This window comes from Eulemur rufifrons, chromosome 1 (genome assembly GCF_041146395.1).
Source record: "Eulemur rufifrons isolate Redbay chromosome 1, OSU_ERuf_1, whole genome shotgun sequence".
In the NCBI taxonomy this organism is placed as follows: Eukaryota; Metazoa; Chordata; class Mammalia; order Primates; family Lemuridae; genus Eulemur; species Eulemur rufifrons.
The window spans coordinates 100,353,330-100,380,284 of record NC_090983.1 but is presented as its reverse complement, the minus strand read 5'-3'; the positions used below and the strand labels follow the sequence as shown (position 1 = coordinate 100,380,284).

The following is a 26,955-nucleotide window of genomic DNA, read 5'->3' as shown; positions in this document are numbered from 1 at the left end:
TGTTTCTTTTATGCAACATGGTAATACTAGTGGTAATACTAGTTGTTTTTTGTTGTTCTTGGGGAGAAAATAGCCATGTGGCTGACCCCACGTGCACACGCACACAGGGAATACTTTTCCTGGTGTGGCATCCCATGCTCTGGGCACATGGCTGCCACCCCTGTGGCCTAGCTCAGGGCTTGAGGCAAGCCCATGCGTTTCTGCTCCACTAGAGCTGGGTTCTGCCTACTGTGGTCACCATGGCACCTGCCGCCTCACCTTGGCACCCAGTAGGTGCTCTGTGCATATTTGTTGCATGCCTGGATGCATGGGTCCTTCAGGCAGCGGGAGACAGTGCTGATGGCTGGCAGAGGCCCCGGAGGCTCCCCGCGTCCCAGGGTGCAGGGTGGGTGGGAGAGAGATGGCTGTGACCGCAGGATGCAGGCTGGGGCTAGGCTGGAGGGTGCAGATCCCACCCTGCCCCAGGCCACCCGCCTTCTCCCTCGGTGAAGTGATGAGTGAACTGCTTAGGGCTGTGGCGGGGCCTACCCTGAGCCGGTGGCTGTAGCGCTTGGTGCACAGTAACGGGGTTCTTGTGATTGGCCGGGGCCCTGCCCGGGAGTCCTGCCTGTTTTTAGGCCAGATGCCAAATACAGCTTGGCCTCAGCCGGCTGCAGAGGGTATCCCGTAAGAGAAGCTTCCAGGCGGCAGAGGTACTGGAGAGCGTGGCCGAGGGGGTCATTGTGAGTTGGTGGCCCAAAGAGGTCACTGTCAGGGCCAGGAAGCTGCTGCCCTCAGACACATTTCGCTGGCTCTTTGCCAAGCCTCTCCCCTCTGCTTCCTGGGCCTGCACCTTCGGCCCCAGTCACTGACCCAGATCCGAGCGCAACAGCAGATGGGGTGGGATTGGGGTCACAGCATAGGGCAGGGAGTTTCAGGCCTTGGAGCTGGGAGGACAGTGGCTTTGGGGAGCTGAGGACTGCCCTGTGGTGCCCTGGGGGTGGGCATTTGTGTCCCCATGCTGTGCCCATCTCACATGGCCACCATGACCCCGCTGAGGGGCTGCGGGCTGCAGACGGCTCCCCTCTGCAGTGTGAGGCCCCCGGCGTCTTCCGCGCTGAGCCGGTCCATCATGGGAGTGAGTGGGCGGCCGCGGTCAGCAGCCGCGCACTGGGCGGGGAGAGGATTCCTCCTGCTGGGGCCACGCAGAGACTCAGGCCTGCTAGAGCACTGCGGGCCTCCTGTCCTCTGAGCCCCCAGGCCACCTTTGCAGAGGCGCCCCTGCTGGCTCCACAAATACGGTCCTTGTTTTATATGGGCCAACTTCTTACACGGAGTCAGGGCTCCTGAGGAGCCTGCAGCTCACACAGGGAGAGGCTGCCTTCTTACTTACACCCCTAGTCATTCTCGTTTGTGGCCTGCGGTTGTGGGTCAGGGTGCTGAGGTGCTGAGAGGAGAAACCTGCCTCTGCTCTCAAGGAGCTCCCAGCCGCACATGGGGCCAAGCCCAGGACTGGGGGTGGGGCAGGCACTGGAGCCTGAGGTGCTGTCCCTCAGACCTCTGCAGTCTGGGAAGTCTCCTTGGAGGAGGTGACACCCGAGCTGAGTGCAGAGGGCAAAGGAGGCAGGTCATGGGGTGGGGAGAGATAATTCTGGCAGCGGTGGCTGTTCAGGGTGGCCGGCCAGTGTGTGAGTGTGTGGCAGGGGGGATGAGGTCTGAATCTGAGAAGATGGGTGCAGGCCAGACCCAGATGTAGCCCGTGGCCTTTGCAAGAGGCCAATTTCCCCGTGGTCCCTGGGCTCTGCACCTCCCCAGATGTTCCCTGAACTCTTCCGACCCCCAGTCTGGCCTCAGCCAAGGACGCAGTGCCTTACCGTCCTGGGCTGGGAGTGAGGGCGTGAGCCCCAAGTCCCCGGAGGGAGTGGGCTTGGCCAGGTTAAAATCCAGCCATGCCCAGGGAGGCACAGGATCTGGGTGGGGCTCAGGCTGCCGTCCCGGAGTCCCAGGGAGGCACAGGATCCGGGTGGGGCTCAGGCTGCCGTCCCGGAGTCCCAGGGAGGCACAGGGAGCCGGGTGGGGCTCAGGCTGCCGTCCCGGAGTGCACTAGTCGGGGCTGGAGTCACAGGGGCCGGTGACACCTACTGCTGGAAGGGCTGGTGAACAACATCCTGTGCCTGCCCTGTCGCGCACACACCTGCATCTCTGTCTGCTTCAGGGCGCAGGTGACATCAGGAGGGGCCGACACTGCTGGACCTGTTGCCTGGAGGGCTGGGCCAGGACGCTGACCCAGATGGCCATGGGTGGGGGGTGTCTCTTTGCTCCTGGGCCAGAGCCAGGGAGGGTCCTCTGAGGTAGAGTGGTCCTGTTGGCTGTGGGGACCCTGGCTCCAGGTGCAGACCGCCAGGTGGGGAGTGGGCACGGTAACACCAATGGCGACAGGGTCGCCGGTGTGTGGATGGAGGTGCGGGCAGGTTTGCACTGGGCCTGTGTCTGGAGGAGCGTTGCCGGGGCTTTAGGCCTGGCAGGGGTGGGGTGACAGAAGAGCCTTTGCCAGCCTGGCCCCTTTTTCCAACAGCTGCTGCTACTTTCTTTGGGCCCTTTGCTCAGCTTGCCCTCTCCCTGGGGCCGTGGCCAAGATGCCTGAGCCGGGTGAGCCTGCGCCTGCCGCTCGCCCTGGGGACCGACCTGGTGCAGAGAGGCCAGGGCTGGGAGAGACCCCTCAAGGGCCCCCCTCCTTCCCACCCCCTGCCCACGTTGGGGGCCAGATGCGGGTGATAGGGGATGGGGCGCTGAACTGACCCCAGGACCACTGGCAGGTGGGGGAAAGGGAAGAAGAAAGTTCAGGGGATTAACCCTCAGAGAAAGGAAGGAATTCACCCCTACAGCCACTCCCCTGCTCTGTGGCCCTGGGCAAGTTGCTTACCCTCTCTGAGCCCCCGCTTTTTGCTCTGTAAATAGGGTGCCAAGAGTTCCTGCCCTGAAGGCTTGTGCGGTCTGGGGAGGATGTGAAGGGGAAGCACACGGTGCATGCCGGGCCTGGGTGGGCTGCGGTGTGTGCTCGTTCCCAGGGAGCATCTCAGGGAAGCCCCGGCGGCCCACGAGCTTGTGTTTTGTGTTTTGAGCTTGTCTGTGCTTGTGACAGGTTTCTTGAAACTGAACTGCCATGTACTGCTCCGCCCCCCCCTTTCTTTTTTTCCTGTATAGGCTGAAAAGGCTAAATTAGGTGGTGGTCTCACCTTCTCACCTCCCTCGGGGGACGCCAGAGCTCCCCTGACCAGACCCTGACTGAATGGGGTGGGAGGAAGGCAGAGGGTGCTGGTGGGGCTGCAGTTTGAGGGGGCCAGATGAGGGGCACAGAGCTGGGGGAAACGGAGGGGTCTCTCACCATTCATTCATTCATTCATTCACTCATGGGAGGAGCCTGGTATGTAGTAGAAGAGCACAGTCTTTGACCCGGGTCACACCCTGGCCTGGCCACCAGCCTCAGCTGTGCCCACCTGGGAGCTGGGGAGGCTGAGGCTGCCCTCTCAGAGAAGTCAGGTGAACTTCCGGGCCCTGCAAGGGATCCTGGCCGGCTGCAGCTGGTCCTGCTGGGTGGTCGGGAGGGCAGGGCCTCCCGCTCCGCTGCTGCATTCTGTGATTTACCTAGAGCCACCCATGGCTGCTTCGCGTTTGTTTCTCTCCGTGCCCTGGGAAGGAGCACATTTGGCAGATGAGAACACTGAGGCTCAGGGAAGGTCTGGGATTTCCTCCCTGCTGGGCCTCAGCCTTGGCCCCAGGCTGGCCTTTCCCAGGTGCCAAGTCCGAGTCTGGGCAGTGGGAGGGAGGAGGCCGGAGCTTGGAAGGTGCTATTAAAGCGCAAATGGGAGCCCTTCTGTGTCTTCCAAGGAAAACCGGTGTGGGGCTGCCTTTGTCAGGGAGCACCTGGTGTGTGTTTGGGGGTTTTACACTGCCCAGGATTTCCCAGCCACCCACAAGGGAGGAGGGGCGCAGGGCCTGGGACCCCAGGGATGAGAGTTGAACTTGAGAATGTAGTTGGCCTGACCTGCGCTCCCTGGAGCCCCGTGCAGGGCGAGCTGGGCGCAGATGCTGCACCTGCCACCACCCACCTCCCACCTCCCACGAAGAAAGAGATGGGGGGATTCTAGGGGATGTTGGCAGCTTGGGAGGGGACTTAGGACAAATTAATTGCCAGGAGTATGCGCTGACTCTTGTCCTAAACTGCGAAACAGAATCCACAATTAATTGGATGCATTTGCTGAACCTGGGAAGGACCCAAATGTTCTTTTTCTGACATATAAACAAGGAGTTTATTTATCGTGTCCCGGTACCCCCAAGGACTCAGTGAGGCAGTCTGTCCTGGTGGTGGATTGTGGGCCTGGGGGGGGGGGCTCCAGCGAGGGGGGCTCTGGGCCCTTCCTGAGGACTTTGGGGGCAGCACCGGCCTGGACCTGGTGGGCCAGGTAGGGGCTGGTTCCAGGCTGGCCTGGCGCAGGCGGACTGCGGGAGCCTCCCTGAGAAGGGGGTGTGGGGCTGCAGGGCCTGGCTGGAGAGCTGAGTCAGCAGGCGGGGGCCTGTGCTCAGCGGTGAGGACAGAACCTGATGCCGGCCTCTGACTTTGTGCCATCTCACTCGCGGGTCACCCTGCCCGCTGCGCCCGCAAAGGGGAGGCTGCCCCCATTCTTGTGCTCAGAGCCATGCGTGAAGAGAGATGGGCAGTAGCGGGAGGGATTTGTGCTCCTGCTGTCCCTCCCCTGCCAGGGTGATGGAAGGGGATGGTCGTTATTTAACCCTCTGGCTTCCGTGTGCTCCTCCAAAAATGGGGCAACAGTCCTGCCTGCTGGACCCCAGTCTTGGAGGCGGGAGGCCAGTCCTGTCATGTGTCTGTGTTGCTGGCGCCTGGCACATAGTAGGCGTGCAATGCCAGGTGGATTGGAGTGAGAGACCGGAAGGAGGGTGGGAAGGGCTCTGCAGGGCACCTTACACAGTGTGGCCGTGGGAAGGAGCATTAGTCTTGAGTCTCACGGCCCAGGTTCAAATCCCAGCTCTGCTCCTCGTAACCCCTTTGACCTCAGGCAAGATACTTTTTCCCTCCGAGCCTCAGTTTTCCTATTCCTGAAATGGGTAATATCCTACATGGGAGGGTTGCCCTGAGGAATGAACAGGAGGACAGGTGTCTCTGTTTCACGCTGGGGACACTGGAGGCCGGCGTGGGGCGTTCAGCTGCACCGCTGCCCTCCCTGCGTGCCCCTCCCGCCCAGGCCTGGCCTGGCCCCTCCAGCTGTGGAGGAATCCAGGCCCAGCTTGGGATCCAGAGGGTGGGGCCTGAGGCCCTGGGGGGAGGAAGGAGGGGAGGGCATTGTCCAGAGAGGCTGTAGGGACAGAGGTGTGTGACACCTCTCTTCCTTGTCGTAAGGGTCACGGCTGACACTCCTGGGAGGAAGTTGGGTTCACAAGAGGAAAGCACAAGGAGTGCATGTCATCAAAGTCGTACACGGCAGGGGGCCTTCGGAAGGGCAGACCCGAAGACCCAGGGAAGACCGTCTGTTTCCGTGCTGAGGCTTGATGGAGAGCGGACGGCGGTGTGGACGTGGGAGCCGGCGACAGGCTGTGATCTCACGGCACAGATGCGGGGCCCAGCAGGGCCTGTCTGCTCAGATGTCCTTGGCCTCCGCGTGCTGCGCAGGGAGGACCCTCTGGAATCTTAGGGGTCTTTAAGGGAGAAGGGAGGAGGAAGAGAGTGGCCCTTCTGGGGTCATGGCTGGCTTTGGAGGAGAGGGGTGGCCGCGGGGAAGAGAGGGCTGGTTCCCATGACTCGCCTGGGGCGGAGGCAGGAGGGCGGAGAGGGAGAGGGGCTGCTGCGGCTGCGTGTCTCCTTGAGCCCACAGGCCGCGGCTCAGAGCTGGGGGCACTGTGTCCTCAGCCCCGACCGCTGTGCGGGGCCGGGCTCCAGGTGCAGCCTGGCGCGGGTCTGTGCCGGGGCCGTACCCCGGGCCTTGCCCATCTGCTTCTGTCTGCTCTCGCCTTTGGATCGTTCCTGGGATTTTGTTTTTCTTTTTTTTCTTTAAGAGATCAGTAGCGCTGAGCTCAGCTCCCGTCACCGTCGAATTATTTCTCCTGATGAAGAGGGTGCTGGGGGGACCGTGAGGCAGGAGGGTGAAGTCTGAGATGGAAGGGTCTTTCGCGCTCTGGAGGGCAGTGACCTGCCCTGGGCTGCAGGCTAGTGACAGGCTTCTGGCTGCCTCTGCATCACCCCTGGGCCACTGCCAGGCTGGAGGGCTGAGCTCCGGGTGGCAGGAGCTCCGGGTGGCAGCCCTGAAGCTCTGTAGCTGGGCGGTGGCCGGCCCCTCTGAGCCCTGCCAGTCCTGTGACGTCCCGTCCCTCTGAAGTCAGCAGGACCTGAGTCATGCCGGGAGAAGGTTGGCACCTGCTGGAGTTACACAGGCAGTCGGGTGGGCCAGGCCGTCCCCTCCCTACCCCTCTGCACCCCGCCTTGTCCCACTGTGCACTGACCTCTGGCATGGGGGGGTGGGGGACAGTGCCGTCCCTGGCCCCCACTTCGGTTTCCCCCTTGCTCTCCACATTTATCTCAGACCACTCCCCCTGCCCTCACTCGCACAGCAGGGGACAGGGTTAGCAGGAGCAAGCCTGGAAAGCCCCTCTGCTCCCCTGAGCATTGCGCATCTGCCAGGGCCCGGCAGGGCAGGGGCCGGGGCAGAGAAGGGGTGGGAGAGGGCCAGGGGCAGGGCAGGGTAGGGTAGGGCAGGGGCAGGGAAGGGGTGGGAGAGGGCCAGGGGCAGGGCAGGGTAGGGTAGGGCAGGGGCAGGGAAGGGGTGGGAGAGGGCCAGGGGCAGGGCAGGGTAGGGTAGGGCAGGGGCAGGGAAGGGGACGGGAGGGGAGGGGCAGGGCAAGGGTAGGGTAGGGTAGGGCAGGATTAGATAGGGCAGGGCAGGGTAGGGAAGGGCAGGGTAGGGTAGGGCAGGGCAGAGGCAGGGTAGGATAAGGGCAGGGCAGAGTAGGGGCAGGGGCAGGGGTAGGGGCAGGGCAGGGCAGGGGCAGGGCAGAGTGAGGGAAGGGCTGGTCAAGGCAGGGCAGGGCAGGGTAGGGGCAGGGGCAGGGGTAGGGGCAGGGCAGGGCAGGGGCAGGGCAGAGTGAGGGAAGGGCTGGTCAAGGCAGGGCAGGGCAGGGTAGGGGCAGGGGCAGGGTAGGGGCAGGGCAGGGCAGGGGCAGGGCAGAGTGGGGGAAGGGCTGGTCAAGGCAGGGCAGGGTAGGGTAGGGGCAGGGTAGGGCAGGTAGGGTGGGGGCAGGGCAGGGCAGGGCAGGGTGGGGGAAGGACAGGGCAGGGCAGGGGTAGGGGTAGGGGCAGGGGTAGGGTAGGGGCAGGGTAGGGACAGGGCAGGGTAGGATAGGGGCAGGGGTAGGGTAGGGGCAGGGGAAGGGCAGGGCAGGGGAGGGGCAGGGCAGGGCAGGGTAGGGTAGGGGCAGGGGTAGGGTAGGGGCAGGGGAAGGGCAGGGCAGGGTAGGGGCAGTGTAGGGACAGGGCAGGGTAGGGTAGGGGCAGGGTAGGGGCAGGGGCAGAGCAGGGCAGGGCAGGGCAGGGCAGAGGCAGGGGCAGGGGAAGGGCAGGGCAGGGCAGGGCAGGGCAGGGGCAGGGAAGGGCAGGGCAGGGCAGGGGCAGGGAAGGGCAGGGCAGGGCAGGGGCAGGGCAGGGCAGGGCAGGGCAGGGCAGGGCAGGGCAGGGCAGGGCAGGGCAGGGCAAGGCAAGGCTGCCACACACCTCCCTCACCTGTCCTGTCCCTTCTCACGTCTCCTTCCCAGCCCCTCCCCAGGCCCCACCCTGACCTGAGCACCTGTTGATCACACACGTGTTTCCCTTCCGACCTCTCTTCCAGCCTGGGCTTCTGCCATCTGAGGCCAAATGCGGTAGGCAGGTCCTGTCCTGGGCTGGGGGTGCCCAGCCTCCCGTGCTGGGGACCCGGAGCCAGCCAGCCCAGCCCACTGTTCACCCATCTGCAGAGTGGGGAGTCCCTTGGCACCTCACAGGTGTTGGGTTTGGTGGGCAGTCCAGGTCGGAGGCCAGGAAGCCCGTTCGCACCACACCTGGCAGAGGAGGGCCTGGGAGTGGCCCCGGGATGGGGCGAGGGCCCCCCCTGCTGCTGTGCCGCCGTGGTGTGCCTGTCGGAGCGGCAGTGGGCAGGCCTGGGGGGTGCTGCTTGAAGCTGACTCTGGGCAGTCACTCCTTTGAATAACAAAAATGACAACAGTAATATCCAAAATAATATCAGTGATGTGTTTAAAATAAATGAATATTTTATCCCTGGTAGGCACCATTTCATATCTCCGGTGTCACATGTGGAAACCGAGGATTCTGATTAATGAATAAATAACCAGGTTGCACATTTAGGTCGAGCTTCTTGGACAGGAGCAGACACGCAAAGGGCTGAGCGTGCCCAGAGGAGCAGGCGAGCCCCTCGGGCCTGGGGTGGAGTCAGAGAAGGCTGCCTGGAGGAGGTGATGTGAAGGGCCAGCCGTGGCTGGGGAGCCAGGGCTTCCTGATGCAGATTGTGGGGGTGCCCAGCCACCTGTGGCCAACTGCCCTCCCCCGCAGCCCAGATGTGGCGTGGCCCCAAGGCGGGGAGGTGCTGGCGGGGCCTTCGCCCTCCCCTGGCCTGGCTCTGAGCTGTCGCCCTGGCTCAGCCCGGAGCTCTGCCCTGGCTGGGGCTGCTCCTCCCCCGCACAGGCTGTTCCTCCACCGAGCTCAGGAAGCAGGTGGCGAGGGTGGGAGGTGGGTGGGCTGGAGGAGCAGATTCCACCCCTGTTTATGGCCAGCGTCCGGGAGCCTGGGCTGAGAATAGCACCCACACTTGTGTGGAGGGACAGGTGGGTGGACGGCTAGGGCCAAGGGTGGGGTGCGTGCATGTGGAGACAGGCTGTCCTCAGCAGGTCCCACCCAGCTCGGCCAAAGTGGCCAGAGGGTCGCCCTGGGTCCCTCACATCCCGGGGCCGTGCCCTCCCTGCGTGGGCTTGGCACAGGGCCGTGGGGCGTCCGCCGAGGGCTCCTCCTCCTGGGGCTGAGAGTCTCAGCTGCTGTTGGTGGATTTCCATGAGCCTTTCACGGTTTGCCCTTGTCCCCAGGGGGCCCCCTTGAGGAAATGAGGTGGGGGCTTGCAGAGCTGTGGGCGAGGAGGCTGCCGAGGGAGCTTGGTCTGAGAGAGGAAGGGGCGGTGGTGTCTGCTCTCCCCGAGGAGCGCCAGGGAAGCCCGTGAGCCACGGCGGCAGGTGCACTGGGCATAGGACGGGGGCGCCATGTGGGCTGGGCGTGGGGGGCCCCAGGGCAGGGTCGGGGCAGCGGCCTCGCCGGGCCCCCTTACTTCCACAGTCACGCTTCTTCCTTGAAGCCCCTTGACAGAGTTCTGGGCTTCGTGTTACCAATTAGACTAAACAGACCAGAGAGGTGAAGTTACCTGCCCAGGGTTGCGCAGCTGGGGCCTGCTACCTGTCCCTCCTGCCCTGGCAGCGTCCCCACCGGAAGGGGTCCCTGGCCCGCTGTCCAGACTAGGTGCCCTGAGCTGGTCCCCACCCTGAGCTGCTCACCTGGAGTGGGAGGAACTGAGGGGCAGGTGGGTGGGGGATGGGGTGTAGCAGGTGCCCGACTGTGGGGTCGGTCCTGGCTGCTCCAGGGTTCCTGGCCATTGTGTCCCCACATCCCACCCTCACATCTCTGGGTGCCCCTCACTTGTCCCCCCTGGGGTGTCATTGAGTGATGACAGCTCCTTCCCTCTAGTTGCTCAAAACCCAGAATCTCCTTCATTCCCCTTTTTGTCCCCCCATATTTGAGCACTTCTCACCGTTGGCTGTCCTTGCCCAAGCCACTGTGGCCTCTCACTGGGGTCACCACAGTCACCCTCTAAATAGGCCCCCGCTCTACCATTCTCCGGGACGTGTCCCCACGCAGCAGCCTGGGACCTTTTCATGCTGTAAGTTAGACCAAACTCGGCTCACCGCTCCCCAGGGCCCCCATCCCACGCTGGATTTGAGGGGCCAGGGTCTTCAGGGACCCAGGCGCTCTGGTGGCCGCGCCCTGGTGGCCGAGGTGGTTTGTGCAGTGGCCACGGCACTTCGCCTCTGGAGCCCAGCTCGGGGCTGGGAGCCTGGCTGCCCGCTGGCTGGCCGTGTGACCCTGGGGAGTTTTTAAAGCAGTGCCTCAGTTTCCTCATCTGCAAAGTGGGGATATGATAGTATTTCCTTCATGAGGTCATGGATTGACAGATGAGTCATGCTGAGAGCTCAGCATGAAACCTGGCACCTGGTTAGGGCCCCTAATCCTGCACCTGTCCTCTCACCCTCTCCCAGCCACGCTGGCCGTGCCCTCTGCCTGGCACCCTCTTCCTCCCCACGACCTGTGTGTTGCTCCTTCATCAGGTCTCTGTTCAGCTGTCACCTCCCTGAGCTCCTCCCTGGAGCAGCACCCACCCGCCCTGCCCTGCTGCGTTACACAGTGGCCCCTCACGGGGTGGGAGTGCAGGGGAGGGACCGCGCTGGGTGGGACCCGGCTGGGCAGCCCTTGCTCTGCACCTGCCCTGTGCTTTGTGCCCTGCTCCGGGCACCGAGCTTTGAGGGGCCCTGCACGTTCGGCCAGCTCTCGTTGCCGAGTGCCAGCTCTGAGGAGGGGCGACAGAGATGAGCCACCTCAGCCACCAGCCCCGGAGGGGGGAAGGGGGACGCCTCACTGTGGAGGGATCTGGGCTGAGACGGGCAAAATCAAGTGGGGTTTGCTGTGGGGGAGCAGCGTGGGCCACGGCCGGAGGTTGCGAAAGCTCCTTCCCTCCACTGAGGTGCAGGCTGCTGGGGTGGGCGGCCGCCAGGGCGGGCTGGCTGCTTGCTCGTGGTCTGGGTGGTCCTGACCCTTCTAGACACTTCTGCCCACCGGTGGACGTCTGGTTCCGAGGATGGGCTCAGCCTGGTCCCTGAGGGGAGGGCACCAGTCATGACTGGGGGGCCCTCCAGAGCCCTGGTGCTCCCCCGTCTCTCCTCGGGAGCCACGGGCCGTGTGCAAACCTAGTTCAATGCTTCCTTTTGAGCCTCAGTTTCCTCACTGTGGGACGCCTCCCTCCCCTCAGAGGAGTGGCTCCCACTGTGCTGTCGCCTGCTGTCCTGGCTTCGGCTGGCCCCTTCTCGCTGACCCCTCCTCTGGGGTCCGGGTGGCCCCCTGTGCTGGCCGCAGGCTGATCTGCTGAAGTGACTGGAATTTCAGGCTCCCTGGCAGGATGAGAGGAGGGGAGGCGAATGGACACTCCTGCCCTGGGCGGAGCCTGCCCTTCCCCCTGGAGAGGTGGGCACGGAGGAGACCTTAGCTCCCCTCCCTTTTCCCCGTCTTTCTCGGGGTGGGGTCATGCTGCCAGCCTTGGGGGGTCTGATGAGGAAAGGGCCCAGAAAGGGCCCCCAAGGCCAGGCAGGGCTGGGAGGGCAGCCAGGCTCTGGATACCTTGATTTTTGACCAACCTGTCACATTTCAAGGCATTGCTGTGGGGCTGACATTGGTGGCCAAGTTTTTATTCAATGAAGGACGTAAGAATGAAAACTCAGCACCACTTTTTGCTCCCCCCAGTATTCCACAAGGGAAAGGGAAAACCTCTAAGAAAGAGGAAGGAGACGATCACTGTAGAGTGACCGTCTCCCAGGAGGGCCAGTTGGCTTCCTCGGTCAGGTGTTCTTACCAGGGCCCACAGAACAGCGTGTGTCTGTCAACACAGCAACTTCTGGGGCACAACGACCTGTTAAAAGGACAGATGGCTGTGTGGGGGTGAGGCCGGGAGTGTCCTGGGCAGGGGGCTGCCCAGCCTCAGTCGGCCAGTAGCGCCCTGGAAATGTTTTACTAGTTTTGTATTTCCTTGCAAAAATCCTTGCAAATTTTGCATTCTAATCCACAAGCTGTCTCTGTTGGTCAAGTCCCAGAAGTGTTTCCTTTGCCATTTCTGTCTTTGGAACGCAGCAACATGGGTGCGAATCTTCTGCCGGAAACCCCGGGCACTGCCCGCTCCTCCCGGACGACTGTGCGCCCTGGCTGGAGGATCACAAGTGGAGGCTGGGCGTTGGAATGGATCGGGCTGGGGTCCTGGCTCTGCTGCTCATTAGCTGAGCGACCTCCCTGAGCCTCAGTTTCTTCGTCTTTCAAATGTCGCCAACATCTGCCACCTCAGGGTGGCCTGGTGATGTGAGCCCAGCTGTGAGGGGGGTCGAGGGTGGTGGGACCCCCACGAGGTGAGGCCTTGGCTGAGCAACTCCCTGGGGGTCACGCCTTGCACTGTGAGCTTGGTGGGGGTGTGGGGACAGGTCCCGGGCCCTTCTCGGCTGGGACCAAGGGGCCCTTGTATGGCTGAGAGGAGGAATCTGAGGGAGAGGGGTCTCCTCCAGGGTGTGGGGAGGCCAGGTTGACAAATTGGCCACCTCACAGCCAGCCTGAGGGAGTGGGGTGCAGAGGGACTCCAAGGAGGGCACTGAGGCCCTGGCCTGGGTCCTTCTCTTGGGGCAGCCCTGAGTGTGTGAGCTGGGGTGGGAAGGTCCCCTCTGCTCCTGGCAAGGTGCTGGACCCTGCCCTCGCCGCCCTGGGCTCGCCATCGGTTTCCCTTTCCCTGGTTCTCTCTCCGGCTCTCCCTCCTCACTCTGGGTTTACGTCCACAGTTCCCCTGGCCTCCGCTCTGCCCCTTGCCTGGCTCCGTGTCTCCTTCGTGGTTCCTGCCACCTTCGTACTGTGCCCAGGGGCGACCAGAGGGTGTGTGAGGGTCACTCATATCTGGGGGGCCTGTATGTGTGCACACCGAGCTGGTGCCCGTGGGGGTCGGCAGAGTGGGGGGCATTCCTGCCTCCTGGGGGCGGAATGCTTCCCTGGCCCTTGCCCAAGGCCGGCAACTAAACGAGCAATTTTAGAAAGTCACTGTGCCTTTGGGAAGTTGGAAGGTTGGGAAGTTTTAAGGCGACACCTGACCGTGCAGGTTTTCACTGGCTTGGGACTCCGCTGTGTGTTCAGCACCGACCCCCCAGCACCCCGGCTGCGCTCCTGGCTGGAGATCTGTGGCCACCCCTGGGGCTGGTGTGCTCTGCAGCTCTCCCAGGAGGCCTGGCCCTTCTTTCTGGCCCCTTTCTCCTGGGTCACAGGCCTGGGTGCCCTTTCCTCCTAACCCAAGGGTGCAGCAGCAGCTCTGGTCTGCAGCCAGGCCTGAATTGTCACCAGTGGAAGCGCCAGGCTCTGGGGAGACATTGCCACTCTGAGGGGCGGAGCTGTGCTGCTGTGTGTGTGTGAGGTCACTGGGCTCTGAGGAGGCAGGGAGCTTGCCTGGAGCTTGCGCGGTCTCCCGGGCAGGGTGGCCTCCACCTGAACACTGTCAGAGGCCCAGTGGGCAGCTGCCGGCGTGGTCTGTCCCACTTCCCACAGCAGACAGATCGGAGTGACCCATGTTCACAGCCAGCACAAAGCCACAGAATCCTGGCTCTGCCCCTTCTTAGCTGTGTAGCCGAATCCCTTAGTGTCTCAGCCTTTCTTTTCTTATCTCTAAAGTAGGGGTACTAATCTGCAGCTCTAGGCACAAGCTGAAGATTAAATGCCCACTGAGGACGCCAGGTGGTGCTCAGGGTGAGCCTGGAGCATGTGGTAGTGCCCGGAGACCATTGGGGACGTGCCCCAAATCTCCCCCTGGTCCCACTTGGGACCTTGGAGCATCAGAAACAGCAGTGAATGCAAAATGAAGGCGTGAGTGCATAGGGACATCCTGACCGCCCTCTGCACAAAGGCAAGACCAGGAGAAGCTCGTCTTTGTAGAATGGCAGGTCGGGGTGAGGAGGCTGGATGACAGTGGGCTCCAGCGACGAGGAGAAGGCGGTGCTGCCCAGACTGCAGCCTGCACGCGGCGCGCTCGGGGCTGGTTAAGGTGAAGACTGTGGTTCAGCAGGTCCGAAATTTTTTTTATCTCTGTCAGGCCTTCAGGTGACTGTGATGCCGCTGGTTGGTGGACCCCACTTTGAGTAGCGAAGTATTAATGGAGGCCAAAGGCACTGGGACGACAGTTGTTGGGCTCGATCACCCTGCAAATGACTAGTTACCGAGAGAAAAGTTACCTTCATTTCCAAGACATCTGGCAAACAACTCAGACTGAGTGGCTGAGCCTAGCACAGCCATCGGGCCGTCCGTCGTGTGCAGCCGAGGCCGGACCTGCGTCTGCAGCAGCCGGGCCAGAGCAGCGCTGAGCGAGCTCAGTCCCTGGGAAACATGGGATGGATCTGGAGTGTGGCGCGCTCTGCAGGGGATTGGTCTGTGCTGTTGCAATAAGTCAGTATCATGAAAGGCAAGAAATAAATAAAACTGGTAAATAGGTATGTGGGGACGTATTCTGGATTAAAGGGGATGAGAGACACGACAGTTGAAAGCAATGTGTGAGCCGTCATTGGCTCCCAGATAAAACACAAGCCACCCAGACGTAGGGGACGTTTCAAGGGACAACTAGGGGCATCTGAGTGTAGATTGTACATTAGATAATAGTAAATGCACATTGAATGTATAGAGGGCGCCCATGGCATTATGGGATTTAGGAGGATGATCTTGTTCTTAGGAAACGGGCTCAGGTGTTTCGGGTGAGATGCTTGGGGGTGAAGGGTCATGACGTCTGTGGCTTCCTTTCCATTGGTTGGGCAAACACACCAGTGAACCAGCCTGTTTAGATGTGGAGAAAGCAGGTGTGGCCAAGTGGTAACCACTGGTCGGTGACTCTGGGTGAAGGGTTGATGGCAGTCCCTTGGACTGTCCTTTCAACTTCTTGCGAGGTTTATATTTTCAAAATACGAAGTTGAGAGGGGCGTGCAGCAAGGTGGCTCAGAACCTCTTTTCCTCCCCCTGCTCTCTTGTCGGTGCTGCTGTGGCCCCCGATGGCACCTAGACTGTTGGTGGCTGCCCCTCCAGGGTTGGGCCATCATAGGGGCAGCAGGTACTCGTCCCCAGGGGAGGGCAGGAAGGGCCAGCAGCAGCCGGGGGAGAGGGCTCCTGCCCGCTGGGAGCAGGGGCAGCTTGCGGGGGTTGGGCGTTGGGGCCTGGTGACTGTGGGGTCTGCAGGACTGTCCCCGGGGTGGGCCCCTCTGCCCCTGGGGGCTCCAGACTCCCCTGGCATCCCTTCACCACCGCTGCCCCAGCCTCCAGGGCCAGACAGTGGGCGTCCTCTGGGGCGAGGCGGGAGGGCCTCACACCCCTCCCCTGCCCGGCGCCCACCTGGACCCTGCTTAGTGCAGGGTTTCCTCTGATGTTTCTGGCCTCTCCAGCCAACTCCCTGCAGGGTCTCAGAGCTGGTGGCAGGCGAGGCCTGTAGCTGGCCACCCTGCCCTCTGTCTTCCTGGGAGGGGCCCCTTTAGCGTCAGGGCAGAAGGACCCAGGAGGCTGGCTCTGTGCTGTCGGCCGCAGTTCCCCAGCTTGGCTGACCTGAGCTGTGTGTGGGAGAGGGTGGGGAGGGAGGGGCCAGGAGAGAGGAAACCCCAGGGTGTCAGGCAGCGGCCTGGAACCTGCAGGCAGGTGGGCAGAAGATGGCCTTTGGCCCCATTCTGGGAGCTCCTCCACACTCCTGTCTTTTGAGGTGTGTCCCTCAGGACTGGGCCCAGGGACAGCCTGGCTGGGTGTCTCACAGTGGCCTTCCCCTGTGTCTGTCTGCATCTGCCTGCCTGGGGAGCCTCCGTGCAGGGGCGAGCGGTGAGAGGCATGCGCCCTGCATCCTGTCCTGTGGTCCCCAGCCGCAGGTCCTGCCGGGAGGAAGAGGGCGGGGCTCACTCTGCACCCACCCTTCCTGAGGCAGCAGTGGGGCAGGTGCGGGAGAAGATGATGAGGAAGGTGAAGGCCTGATGCATTTTTTGGGGGTCTCGGCAGCTGGGTGGGGGGTACCTGTGGGATGGTGGGAGAGTCTGGGCGAGGTTTCCCTTCTGCGTGTGCGTGTGCGTGTGCGTGGGCATGCTGGGAACTCTCGGGGTGACACCTGGGGTGCTCCCGGTTCTGCCGCCACTGACGGCAGAGATGAGGGGTGCTGCAGGCTGGTGGAGGAGCCCCCACTTCCCTGCCAGGCTGGGAACCAGGGAGCAGGGCTGCCTGGGAGTGTGGTCCCTGCCTCACTTGGGACCCTGGGGTCTGGATGGTGCCTTGCGTAGCCCCGCCTGGGCTGTGCCGCTCAGACTGAGGGCGTGTGTCCCCTCAGGTGCGGGGGGCTCATGAGGGAGGGCTCAGAGTTCCCGGGGACTGCCGGAGCCTGGGCCAGCCAGGGAGCCCACACAACGTTCTTCTGCATGTTGGACGCCACAGGCTGTGCGTCCTGATTGCGCTCGCCTGCCGTCTGTCGCAGGGCGCAGGGTGCAGGGCGCACGGCGGTGGAGACCTCACCTTGGGAGGAGGAGGTGCTCGGTGTTTGGAGTAAGTGCTGAGCTGCTCCTAGTTCAGATGAGAAGGGCCTGGGGGCCTTTCCTCCCTCTGCTGTGGTGGCCGTTCACTGGCCTGGGCCCTGCGACGCGTGGTGCGCTGGGGGCTTGCCTGCCGTGTGGGGGCTGTCAGAGGGCTCAGCAGGGCTCCCTGTACCCACGGGAAGGGGCTGCCCCAGAGCTTTCTGTGCACGCACTGGGCCGTGACAAAGGCCACATGGAGGGGTCGGGAGGGGCAGGAGAAGGGGGTTCTGGAGCTGGCCATGGGGGCACCCCTTTGTGGTCTCTGCAGCCTGCCCCTGCCTCCCTGTCCCGCCCCGGAATGTCCCCTCCGAGGCCTCCCAGCCCCAGTCACATCTGGCCTCAGGCTGAGGCCGTGGTGAGAGGAAGCTCTGATAGGGGAGTGGAGCGGTTAAGGCTTCCTGCACGGCCGCCCCCCTGCTGCCCCGGCCTCTGCGCTCGCACGGGGTGGGGGCAGGGCCCGTGTCCCCGGCCTGTACCCACAGGAACAGGCTCCCTCTGTTCATTGCAAAGTGAGACATGTGTGGTAAGTGTGTGGCCAGCGTCCGTGGGACCGAGTGCCTGGGGCTCCGAGCAGACCTGGCCTGGCCGCCAGCCCCCTCCTCACCCGGCTCCCACTCCTCCTTCAAACCCGCTCGGCTGCCCCTGGACACCCAGGGACACCCTTCCTGGACACCCAGGGCCCTGCATGCTTTAGTGGCCTGTCCCTGGCCTGGCACAGGGGAGGCCTCATGAACAGGTGCTGAGCGGGTGGGATGGAGGATGTGTCCCCTGGCTCCGTGGCTGTGGCTTCCCCTCAGCGCGGAGGACTCTGAGTGCGAGTGTGCGTGCAACAGAGCGAGTGTGCCTGTGTCTCCTGGGGGACGCGCCGGGGGCTGCGGAGACCAGCCGTGTGCCCGCCCAGGGTGGACGCAGGTCCTGGCGCGGCTGGGCAGCGTTTAGGTGGCAGAGGGGGGCGTGGTCGCAGCCTGGGCCCCTGCGGGCCTGTCAGAAAGGCCGCTGTGCCGGCAGCTGTGGCGGCCAGGAGTCCCAGTGCGGAGGGTGGGAATAGGGAGCCGCAGTCAGTGAGGTGGGGATCTTGTTCCGGTGCCTGTTCTGGGGCCAGCGGTGCCCAGCTTCTTTTTCCCTGTGGTAGCCACATGGGGGGGCTCCTTGAGGACGGGGACCCCAGGCCACATGCCCTCATTTCCTTACCGTTAACACGGGGGCAGGTGCAGCGAGGACTGAGCTGCCCTGGGCCTCCGCCTCACAGTGGTTACCGTTCCTGCTCCCACTTCCGAGCAGAGGACTGAAGTGTGGACAGGTTGGGCAGCTAGCTTGGGGTAGCGTGGAGCGGGGAGCCTGGTCAGCCCCCGTCACCCCTCCACCTTCAGGGCTGAGTGCTTTCTGTGCACACCCCTCCCATGTCTCATGGGAGGAAACGGGCTGAGAAGCGGGTGTTTTGTTTGAAGTCATGTCTCTGCCCTCATAGCCCATGGTTCAGATGAGCAGCAGCCACTGAGACTGTCTTGTGTGTCTGTCCTATGCCTGGCCCTGCGTGGGAGCCAGGGACACCGGGATGACTGTGACACTGTCCCTGAACTCAAGCTGTTCATGCGGGTGGGGTGGGGACGCCAGGCAGACACTCAGGCAGGTCACACAGCAGTGAGGAAAGTAGGTCCCAGGTCCTGAGTGGTACAAAGTATTTCGAGGGAGGGAGAGGCCAGGGACAGCTTCACACAGGAGGTGTCGCCTGAGTAAGGTTTTGAAGGGTGCATAGGAGTTTGCCATGTGCACATACAGTGTGCATGTGTGTGACTTCTGTCTAGCATCCTAGGGTGCCATCAGTCTGCACCTGGGGTGAGGGTTGGCAGTGTCAGGCCCAGCCCCAGTTGTGTGAAGGCTGCTCCGAAGGCCCTTTAGAGAGTTGCCGTTCCTTGAATGCTGTGGGCCAGGCCCTGCTACGTATTTTATAGACATGATCCTTGTAACCCTTTAGGTGGGTGCTAATACTCTCTTCCTTTCACACATGTGGCACATGAAGCTCAGAGAATAGGTGTCCCTTTTCCTAAAAGGGTGCTGGGTGGATTTTCACCTCGACTGACCTCTCTCAAGGCTGGAAGATCTCCCCCGTGGCCCAGCTGTCTGGGCAGAGCACACAGCAGGATCTGCGAGCTGGGCCGGGTGTGTGTCCCTGTCTCTGTGCACCCTGGGAGCCTGGACGGCCAGGTGGGGACCGGGGACCCTTTGTTGACTGAGTGCATCTGTCTCTTCAGAGAGCAGGAGAGCAGGGGGCGGAAGGGGCCACCTCCCTGTTCCTCTTGCCTTGAGGGTCTGCCAGGCCCTGACCGGTCCCTGGGAGCCTCTGGCTCTCCCTGGTAGCCCTGCTGACTTCTGGAAGTTCTTTCCCATTTGGTGACCCATTTCTCTCTCTGGAGGTGGCGGGGCTGTGGGGTGGCACCCGAGAGTGGGGGCCAGTCACCTATCCAGGCTCAGTGCAGAGCTAGGCAGGTACCTGCCTGATCTACCTGCTTCCCGGGGGTCCCAGCTTGGGATGGCTGCCAGGGGACCAGGGGGAGCCTGGGGACTGTACAGAGTGTCATTTCCTTGCTTATGGAGGTTTTGTTTTGGTTTTCTCCTCTCAACCCAGCATCAGCCCTTGGCACCCATGTCCATGTGCCCGATGGGCTGTGTCCTGGCTGTTGTAGCATGAAGCTATTGGTGGTAGCCCTCAGAGCCCACCCTGCCCCTTCCGCCTGCCACTTTCCCCTTCCCACCACATCTTCTGTAAGCTCTAGTCATCTTGAGCAATCTGAAATTCCTCAGTAAGGTGCCTCAGCTCACTGGCCTCCTAGCCTTTGCTGCAAGCTCTCCCCTCTGTCTGAGCTGCCACCTCCCCCAGGAAGTCTTCCCTGCCTGCCCAGGCTGGATGGAATCTCTACCCTGGGCTCCCTCTGTGTTGGGACAGGGACCCCTGTCTGACTCATCTTTCCTGCCCCAGCCAAGATGCCTGAGGCTGGCACAGAGCAGGCACTTGGTGAGAGATGGCCCAGAGCGGCTGCCTTGCCAGGCCTCCCGGGAAGGTGCAGCACCTACCCGGCAGGGACCAGGCAGGCTGGGAAGGGGCCTGGCTTGTCCTAGCACCGGGCACCCCTTGGGCCAGGACCCTGCCTGGGCCCTGGGCGGGCAAAGCTGGCGTTGCAGGCAGTGTGGCCCGCCTTGGGTCTTCAGAGGGAGCACGGGCTGGTGATGACCTGCCAGCCTCTGCTCACAGGGCCCGCCTCTGCCCTGGGCCCACCTTCTCCCCCCAGCCTCCCAGCCCCACCCCCACCACCGTTTCCTTCTCCTTCCTGTTGGGTTTTGGCCACTGCCTCTGCAGAGGCCTCTGCTGAATGTCGGTGAGCGTGTCCTCTCTGCATCAGCCCTCCTTGCCTCCTTTTGCCTGTCCTGCCCCTCTGTCCCTCATGGGGAGCTCTCTCCCTCTCAGAGGGAGCAGGGCCCAGAGAGGGAGGTCTGGGAGGCCTTGGTGGGCTGGCCTTTCCAGTCAGGGCTTCTGCTTAGTTTCCTGGCCCAGCTCCCTGCTTTTTCTAGGGCTTTCCCCCTCTCCTGGCCTGGGCCTCCCTCCTGCCCTTTCCCACCCATCCCCCGCCTCTCCCCCCGTACAGCTGAGGAGGGGCAGCTGTGTCTTGTCGAGGGCGCCCTCCTCTGAGATTCCCAGCTGGGAGCAGAGCCCGTGGCTGTGAGCCGTGTGCGCCCTTGCGTGAATCTGTGTGCCCAGATGGGGTCCCGTGGGGAGGCAGGGCTCGGCTCCTCTCCTGCTCAGCTCACTTTTCAGCAGCCGGGGTGGAGGGGAGCACCCAGGGGTGCAGTGTGAGATCAGCAAGGACGGTGCCCTGTCCCTCCTGCTACCTTTGAGGCCTCCCTCCTCCTGGCGTTGGTCCCTACAGCAAGCCTGTCCCAAGCTCCCACTCTTGGCCGAGGATGGAGCCATGGACAGAGGGTGGGGAGGCCCCAAGACCTGATGGCCTTTTAGGGAGTTGCCATTCCTTGAATGCTGTGGGCCAGGCACTGCTACCCATGTGTTTCATAGATACGTCGTGCCCTGGGGTCACAGCAGCGGGGAGGGCACCCTGGGCTGGGTGACGTCAGCCAGGGGCCCCCAGACCCTGGCCTGGGGTGCTGGTGACGGAGCGCTCTTGGTTTGGCCACTTTCTCCAGGTAACACTGTGCCTCTCCTTTCGCCCCGGCAGGTCCTCCAGAAGCTGGGGAAGGCGGATGAGACAAAGGATGAGCAGTTTGAACAGTGTGTCCAGAACTTCAACAAGCAGCTGGTGAGTGTGGGTGGCCCTTGGCCTTGCGGAACTTGTGAAAATTCGGCTGCCGGGTGGAAGATGGCAGGAGCCGAATCTGTAGAGTAGGAGAGCTTGGAGAAAGGCCGGTGTGGGCGGACGTGATCGCAGACGGCTCCTGGAGCAGGGAGCACTGGCCCTGGCCGTGGACGCTGGAGCGTATGCCTTAGGTCCTTGGGAAGACATCGAGAGGGTGGCGGGGTGACAGGAGGGTAGGGTGGAAGCAGGAAATAGTGTGGCCAGACTGGGAAACCCTGCCTGTCAAGGCAAGCGGGGGCTACAGAAGCTTGGTGCCAGGAGAGCGGCGATGTCGGGGCCGAGCCGGTGAGATTTGATTTGGTGTCTGCTGAGCGTGGTGTGTGCCCATCACCCAATAAGGTAGCCCCTACCTTTGTTTCCCTTTGTAGGTGAAGCCGTGGAGGCTCAGAGAGTTCGGGCAGTTTGCCCAAGGCCATCCAGCTTTGGAGGTGGATTCAGACCCATACTTGTCTAGGTCCAAAGCCTGGAAGGGACTTCCAGGGCACCCTTCCCAAGGCCCATTATAGGCCAGGGGCCACCAGGGACAGAGGGGGTTTAATCATGCCGGCAGCCTGGGGGCAGTGGTTAGACACAAGAGAGGACTTCCCCTCTGAGGGGCTCTGCATACGCTGACTGGTCTGCCCCTGAAACTTTTCCCTGGAGGTCTGCCCAGTTGGAACGAGCCACTTCTGCTTCTGTGTTGAGGACGGTAGAGGTGGGGAGTGAGATGACCCTGGAAGTTTCCCCTCCCTGGGGAGGGCAAGGTAGCAGGAAGGGAGGGGGGCTGGGCCATGGCTCTGTGGCTCCTCCAGGTCAGCCCCAGGAAGTGTCAGCTGGGGACGGAGGCCAGAGAAGGAGGCCACAGGAGTGGGCCTGGGCAGGGGGAATGAGGTCTGTGTCCAGCTCTGCTAGGGAAGGGGTGGGGCCAGCCAGGCTGGGCGAGGGGAAGCAGGCCTCTCTGCACCCCTGTCTGTGTCTGAGGCCTGAGGCCACTGGAGTTGCCACCTAAGCCCCTGCAGCTACAGTGGAACTGGGGGACGGGGCTCCTTTGGAGAACCTTGACCAGGAGCTGGAAGCTCCTGGGAAAGGGCCAAGGAGTGTTCTGGGAGTGGACTGGGAGCATTCTGGGAGCAGCCCCACGGCCAGGTCCACCCTGGCCTGGCAGAGAGCCTGAGCCTGAGAAGCTTCCAGGTCAGGGATGGGAGCCACCTTGGCCGCTTGTCCCCTAGGCCAATAACAAGATGAGTTTTAAGGTCCAGGTAGACCCCATGATGGGGACAGCTCCTGCCTCTGTGGCTCTGAGCAAGCCCCTGCCCCTTGGGCCTCAGGTACTATCTGGCAAAATGCAGGCTTGAACAAGAAACCTGAAGTCTGTGTTTCTGGCTCTGTCTCCAGGGAGCCCCAGAGTGCTGCCCCCACTCAGCTGACTTCCCCAGGTGTGGGCTGCTCTGAAGGCCTTTAAGGGAGTTGCCGTAACTTGGGTACTTGCTTTGGGCCAGGTACTGCTATGTGTTTTACAGACATAGCCTTGCGGTCCTTGAAATGGAGCTGCCATTCTCTGTATTGTGTATATGAGGTATTTGAAGCTCAGAGAGGTTAAGCAAGTCTTCCAAGTCCACACAGCTGGTGTGGGACTTTCGGGACTTAAATCCAGGCCTTGGGGCCTTTGGCTCACTCTTGAGTTTCCTCTTGAGCTGGCGCACAGGCCTGAGCGCAGCTGGCTGGGCTGGGGAGAAAGGTTAGGGCAGCTCCGGAGCTGCTGCCCTGGGTGCGGGTGCTGGGGTCTCCCTGGAGCTGGGCCATTTGGCAGAGGGTGAGCAAAGCACAGGTCTGGGAGCTGAGGTTCCTGGTGGCCTGGCCCCACTTGTCCCTCAGAGTCGCCCCTCTGGGTCCCTGGCTCTGGGCAACAAATCACTCACTGCTGGTTGGGTAGAGAGGCCAGGGCTGAAGAGGCACAGCCCCCCTGTGCCAGCCCTCTGAGACCCCGGAGAGCTCATTCGGCCCCTCCTGTACCCTCAGAGTGCTGCAAGCCCAGCTCAGGGACTCCTAAAAGCCGTCCTGGGTGTCCCAGATCAGCCAAGCTCTTCCTCCTAGGGGACACCTGTAGCTTTCTGGACCTCAGGGTTTATCATTGCTGTTTGTTTGTTACTGAGTTGGGACGGTCTGATTCCTTCTTGTCCCCAGGCCCGGCCAGGTCTCCACTGAAAGTGAGCATCCCTGGCTGTTGGGTGAAGATGGATTCTCCCAATGTAGGCTGCCCTGCAAAGCTGCCAGAGCCAGGGCTGGAGCCAGGAGGGGCATCGCTGCATCCTGGACCCACTGGGAAGATGGGGACTTGGGTCTTCAGGCCGCCGGTGGGGGCTGGCATGGGGGCCGGTGCAGCAGGGGTGTGAGGGTGCTGGCTGCTGCACCACCCGAGCACCAGGCCCTCACGGACTCCGGAGTCCCGGAGCTGGGAGACAGGCCGAGGTGGGCAGAGGCCCCAGAATCTTCTCTTCCCCTAGCCGGGTTCTGCCAGGAGTACGACTGGAACCTCAGGAACCTTCAGAGAATTGTTTCTCAGACACCCTGTGTAGGGGGCTGGGGGAGCCAGCTGGAGGCAAACGTGCACCCCGCTGCGCTGCCCTGCTGGGGCGGCGGGCGGGAGCCTAGCGAGCCAGCTGCAGCGGGCACAGGGGGCAGAGCTCCCGCCGCCCGCACATCTGTGCGCCACGTGCCCGCTCACAGCCCAGCGTTGTTTGGGGAGCACAAGGGACCCTGGCACGGCCTGAAGCCCGGGCGAGCGCAGCGCCCACCCGCCGGGATCCCTGGCTTGGGGCGTGGTGTGGGGGGAGAGGGTGACTGGGGTGACGAAGGCTTGGCAGGGAAGAAGCCGGGGCTGGAGGGTTCTGTGACACAGAGGATACAGTGGCATCACATCACGCACACAGTTCTGTGTCAGCTCAGCCAACAAAGCACGTAACTGTTACGATTAGGGAGGCGGTGTCAGGAGTGGGACTGACCCTCCCTCATTCCTCAGTCCCCGAGGGCGTGCGTCGGCCCCACGGATTCCAGAGAGGTCTGAATGTCTGCGATCGGCCTTTTGTTTCTTCACTTAGTCTCGCAGCAGTGAGCCCCAGACCTTGACGGTCACAGGAATGAGCACTGGCCAGGGCTATTACTGTGCTCCGTGCCCGACTGAAGGGGTTCAGGAGGGTTTTTTCCTTCAATCCTTCTGTCTCACGTGCTGCTCTTAGCCCTCCTGCTGGCTGTCTCTGTGGTCATGCGGAAGCACTCGTCATCGTAAGAAATTGGCACATCTGTGGGTGCTGGGGGCCACATTGCTACCCGTGACCTGCTCAACCCCTGTGGCCTGAGCGCCCAGGTCTTGGAGGGTCTCACCAGCTCCCCCAGCCTCTGTGACAAGTCGCTGACCTTCTTCCCTTCCTTGACTGTCATGAGGGGGCAGTGGTGTGGGAAGACAGTGCGTGGGAGGTGCTGGCCCCGGGGTGGGTGCCAGGGGAGCAAGAGCAGGCTCTGGCTGAGCAGGGGGACCTGTTTGGGGGCCAGGAGAGGTTTGAGGGTGCCAGCGTTGAGCTGTGAAGGTGGCTGGGTCCCTGCTTGCCCTCACTTGGAGACTGACGTGCCCGGGTGGGGACCACCTTCCGGCTTCTGTGAAAGCACAGAGCTGGCCAGGCCGGAGCTCTGCAGGGGGCTGGGCTCCCGGGACCCTGGCCAGCTGCTGGGTCTGCGTCCCCCTCGCCCACCCTCCAACGGCAGGCTGGGGAGGCCAGGGGGGCGTCCTTCCCTGCGCAGGTCGTCCCGACCACTGCACTCTCCTGAGGCCCCGCTCTGCCCCACATGCCTGTTCTCAGCATGGGGCCCATGTCCTGTGGCTGGCGCCAAGCCTCTGGGGCTGGCTCCCTGGAGCTGTCCCCTGAGCACCTGTGGACAGCCAGACAGGGATCGCTCATGCCAGCTGGTGGGGGCTGAGGCTCAGAGAGGCTTGGGGCTGCATGTCCACTGAGGGGCAGAGCCGGGTCTGCATGGCCCCAGAGCCTGTGTGTGCTGCCGCCTTTCTTCCCACGGCTTCTGGAAACTTCAGCATCTCCCTGCGGGGTCCCAGACCTCATCACTGGCCTCACCTGTCGCTCACCCCTCCTCACACCTGCAGTTCAGCTTTCTTGGCTCCTGCCTTCTCTGATACTGACAGCCCAGAGGGACTTGAGGCCTGGGCCACGGTTCTACCCTCTCTGCTGGTCCTGCCATCTCAGGGAGCCCCTGGGGGCCACTCTCCCTGTAGAGGTCCCACCACCCCCCCACCAGGTCCCATCGTCCCTGGTACGATGTGGTGGGAGCCCTCCATTCTTGGGCACCACCTGATCTTGTGGAACAAGGTGCCCGGCGGCCAGCAGCCCCACCTGGCTTGTGCCCTGTGGTCACTTGTCCGCGGTGGTCTGAGGGCAGGTCGAGGCGCCAGTGTGCCTCATTCAGCCACGCCCCCAGTGTACCCTCCGGGGCAGGGCCCCTGTCTTCCTGCCTGCCTTCCAGGGCTGAGAGTGCTGTCTGGAAGAGGGCAGGTGCTGACCAATGCCAGGTGAATGTCCCCGTGGACACAGGGTCTCCGGGTGGGGAGGTGCCAGGAGCTCCCTGCTGCTCAGCTGGAGTTTGTGGCCGAGAGGCCGTAGCTGCTGTCCTCTGAGGTGCACTTGGCACCAGCCTGTGGAGAGGTCGGCTGACGGGTGGCTGCTGTCAGAGGAGCAGCCTGGTTGTCCATGTGGGAGGGTCAGGGAGGAGAGGGTCAGGGAGGAGAGGGTCGGGGACCAGTGTGCCCCCAGGCCCTGACCTGGCCCTTGTCTTTCTCTTTGCAGACCGAGGGTACCCGGCTGCAGAAGGATCTCCGGACTTACCTGGCCTCTGTGAAAGGTAAGGGACCGGCAGGGCAGACCTGGGCCGCGTGGGGCAGGTGGGTGCAGAGCTGTGGGCCGGGTCTGTGGTGACCGGGCGGGGGCTGTGAATGGAAGGCCCACAAGCCTCCTCTGTGCCCACAGCCATGCACGAGGCCTCCAAGAAGCTGAACGAGTGTCTGCAGGAGGTGTACGAGCCCGACTGGCCTGGCAGGGATGAGGCAAACAAGATCGCAGAGGTGAGCACGGGGCAGGTGGCCCTGGCCCCTCCCAGTGGGCCCTGTGGGACAAGCTCTCTGGCACTTCCATGCTGTGTGCCCTTAGGCAAGTGCCTTCCCTCTCTGAGGGTCTTCTGACACACCCTCACACCAGGGCGAGTCAGATCACGGATTGTGGCCGTCCCTCGCCTGTGTGTTCTGGCTCGTGGCTTGCAAGGCCTCCCTGGCTGGCCACAGTCTCAGCACACCTGACGCCCACAGTCATCCCACGAGAGGCTCTAGGGCAGGAACTGTTGCCCCCATTTTACAGGAAACCGAGGCTCTGAGAAGCCACCGAGCTGCAAAGTCATGGGGCTGGGGCTGACCCACAGGTCCTGGGAGGTGAGCGCTGGGGACTGGGTGTGGCCGGCCCCCCTGGTGGCACGCTCCGCGCCCTTGCCTGTTTCAGAACAACGACCTGCTGTGGATGGATTACCACCAGAAGCTGGTGGACCAGGCGCTGCTGACCATGGACACGTACCTGGGCCAGTTCCCTGACATCAAGGTGAGGCCCTCTGCGGGTCTGCCTGCTCTGGCCTGGCAGCCTGTGGAGGGGAGCGGAGAGGGCCCGGCGCCTGGCACAGGCTGGCTCCTGCACCGAGGTGACTGTCCTGGAGGCTGGCGGCCCCTGCTTGCCATGTCCTCCCCCCAGGGCTGCTCCCCCTGCAGCTGCCCGCTGCCCCTGCCACCCCAGGCCTGGGCCTTCCTGTACCTTTGGGTCTCAGGGCTGCAGGTGTGTATGTGTGTGGTAGGTGTGGCCATGTCACTGGGGAGTGATCAACTGAGTGTGTAGGTGTGTAAGTCCTGGGCATGTGTGTGTCTGGAGGTCCCCTGAGTTTATGCTGTGTGCTTGGAAGGGTGTGTGTGCATAGTCGTGGGTGTCATCTGTTACCTGGGTCTGTGTGTCTGGGTGTATTTGTGTGGTTATGTGTGTTCACAAAGCCCGCTGTCTCTGCTGGGCCTGGGTACATGCTAGGACTTGTCATCGTGCCGTGGTCTCTACTGAGGGGAACGGCCCCCGGGGGATGC

General features: G+C 62.9%; 1 protein-coding gene across 15 annotated transcripts in view; it reads left to right on the top strand.

Moving 5' to 3' along the window:
• Nucleotides 1–26,955, top strand: part of BIN1 (bridging integrator 1) — a 53,795-nt gene that overhangs the window by 6,938 nt on the left and 19,902 nt on the right. For 14 of the 15 annotated variants that reach the window (XM_069463283.1, XM_069463119.1, XM_069462779.1 and 11 more), the window contains exons 2-5: nucleotides 20,667–20,747; nucleotides 25,634–25,688; nucleotides 25,814–25,908; nucleotides 26,336–26,431. In XM_069463283.1, coding sequence (XP_069319384.1) covers nucleotides 20,667–20,747; nucleotides 25,634–25,688; nucleotides 25,814–25,908; nucleotides 26,336–26,431 — 327 coding nt within the window. Of the gene's footprint in view, nucleotides 1–15,829; nucleotides 15,842–20,666; nucleotides 20,748–25,633; nucleotides 25,689–25,813; nucleotides 25,909–26,335; nucleotides 26,432–26,955 lie in introns of those variants that run through there. The other variant, XM_069463364.1, reaches the window with a different exon arrangement.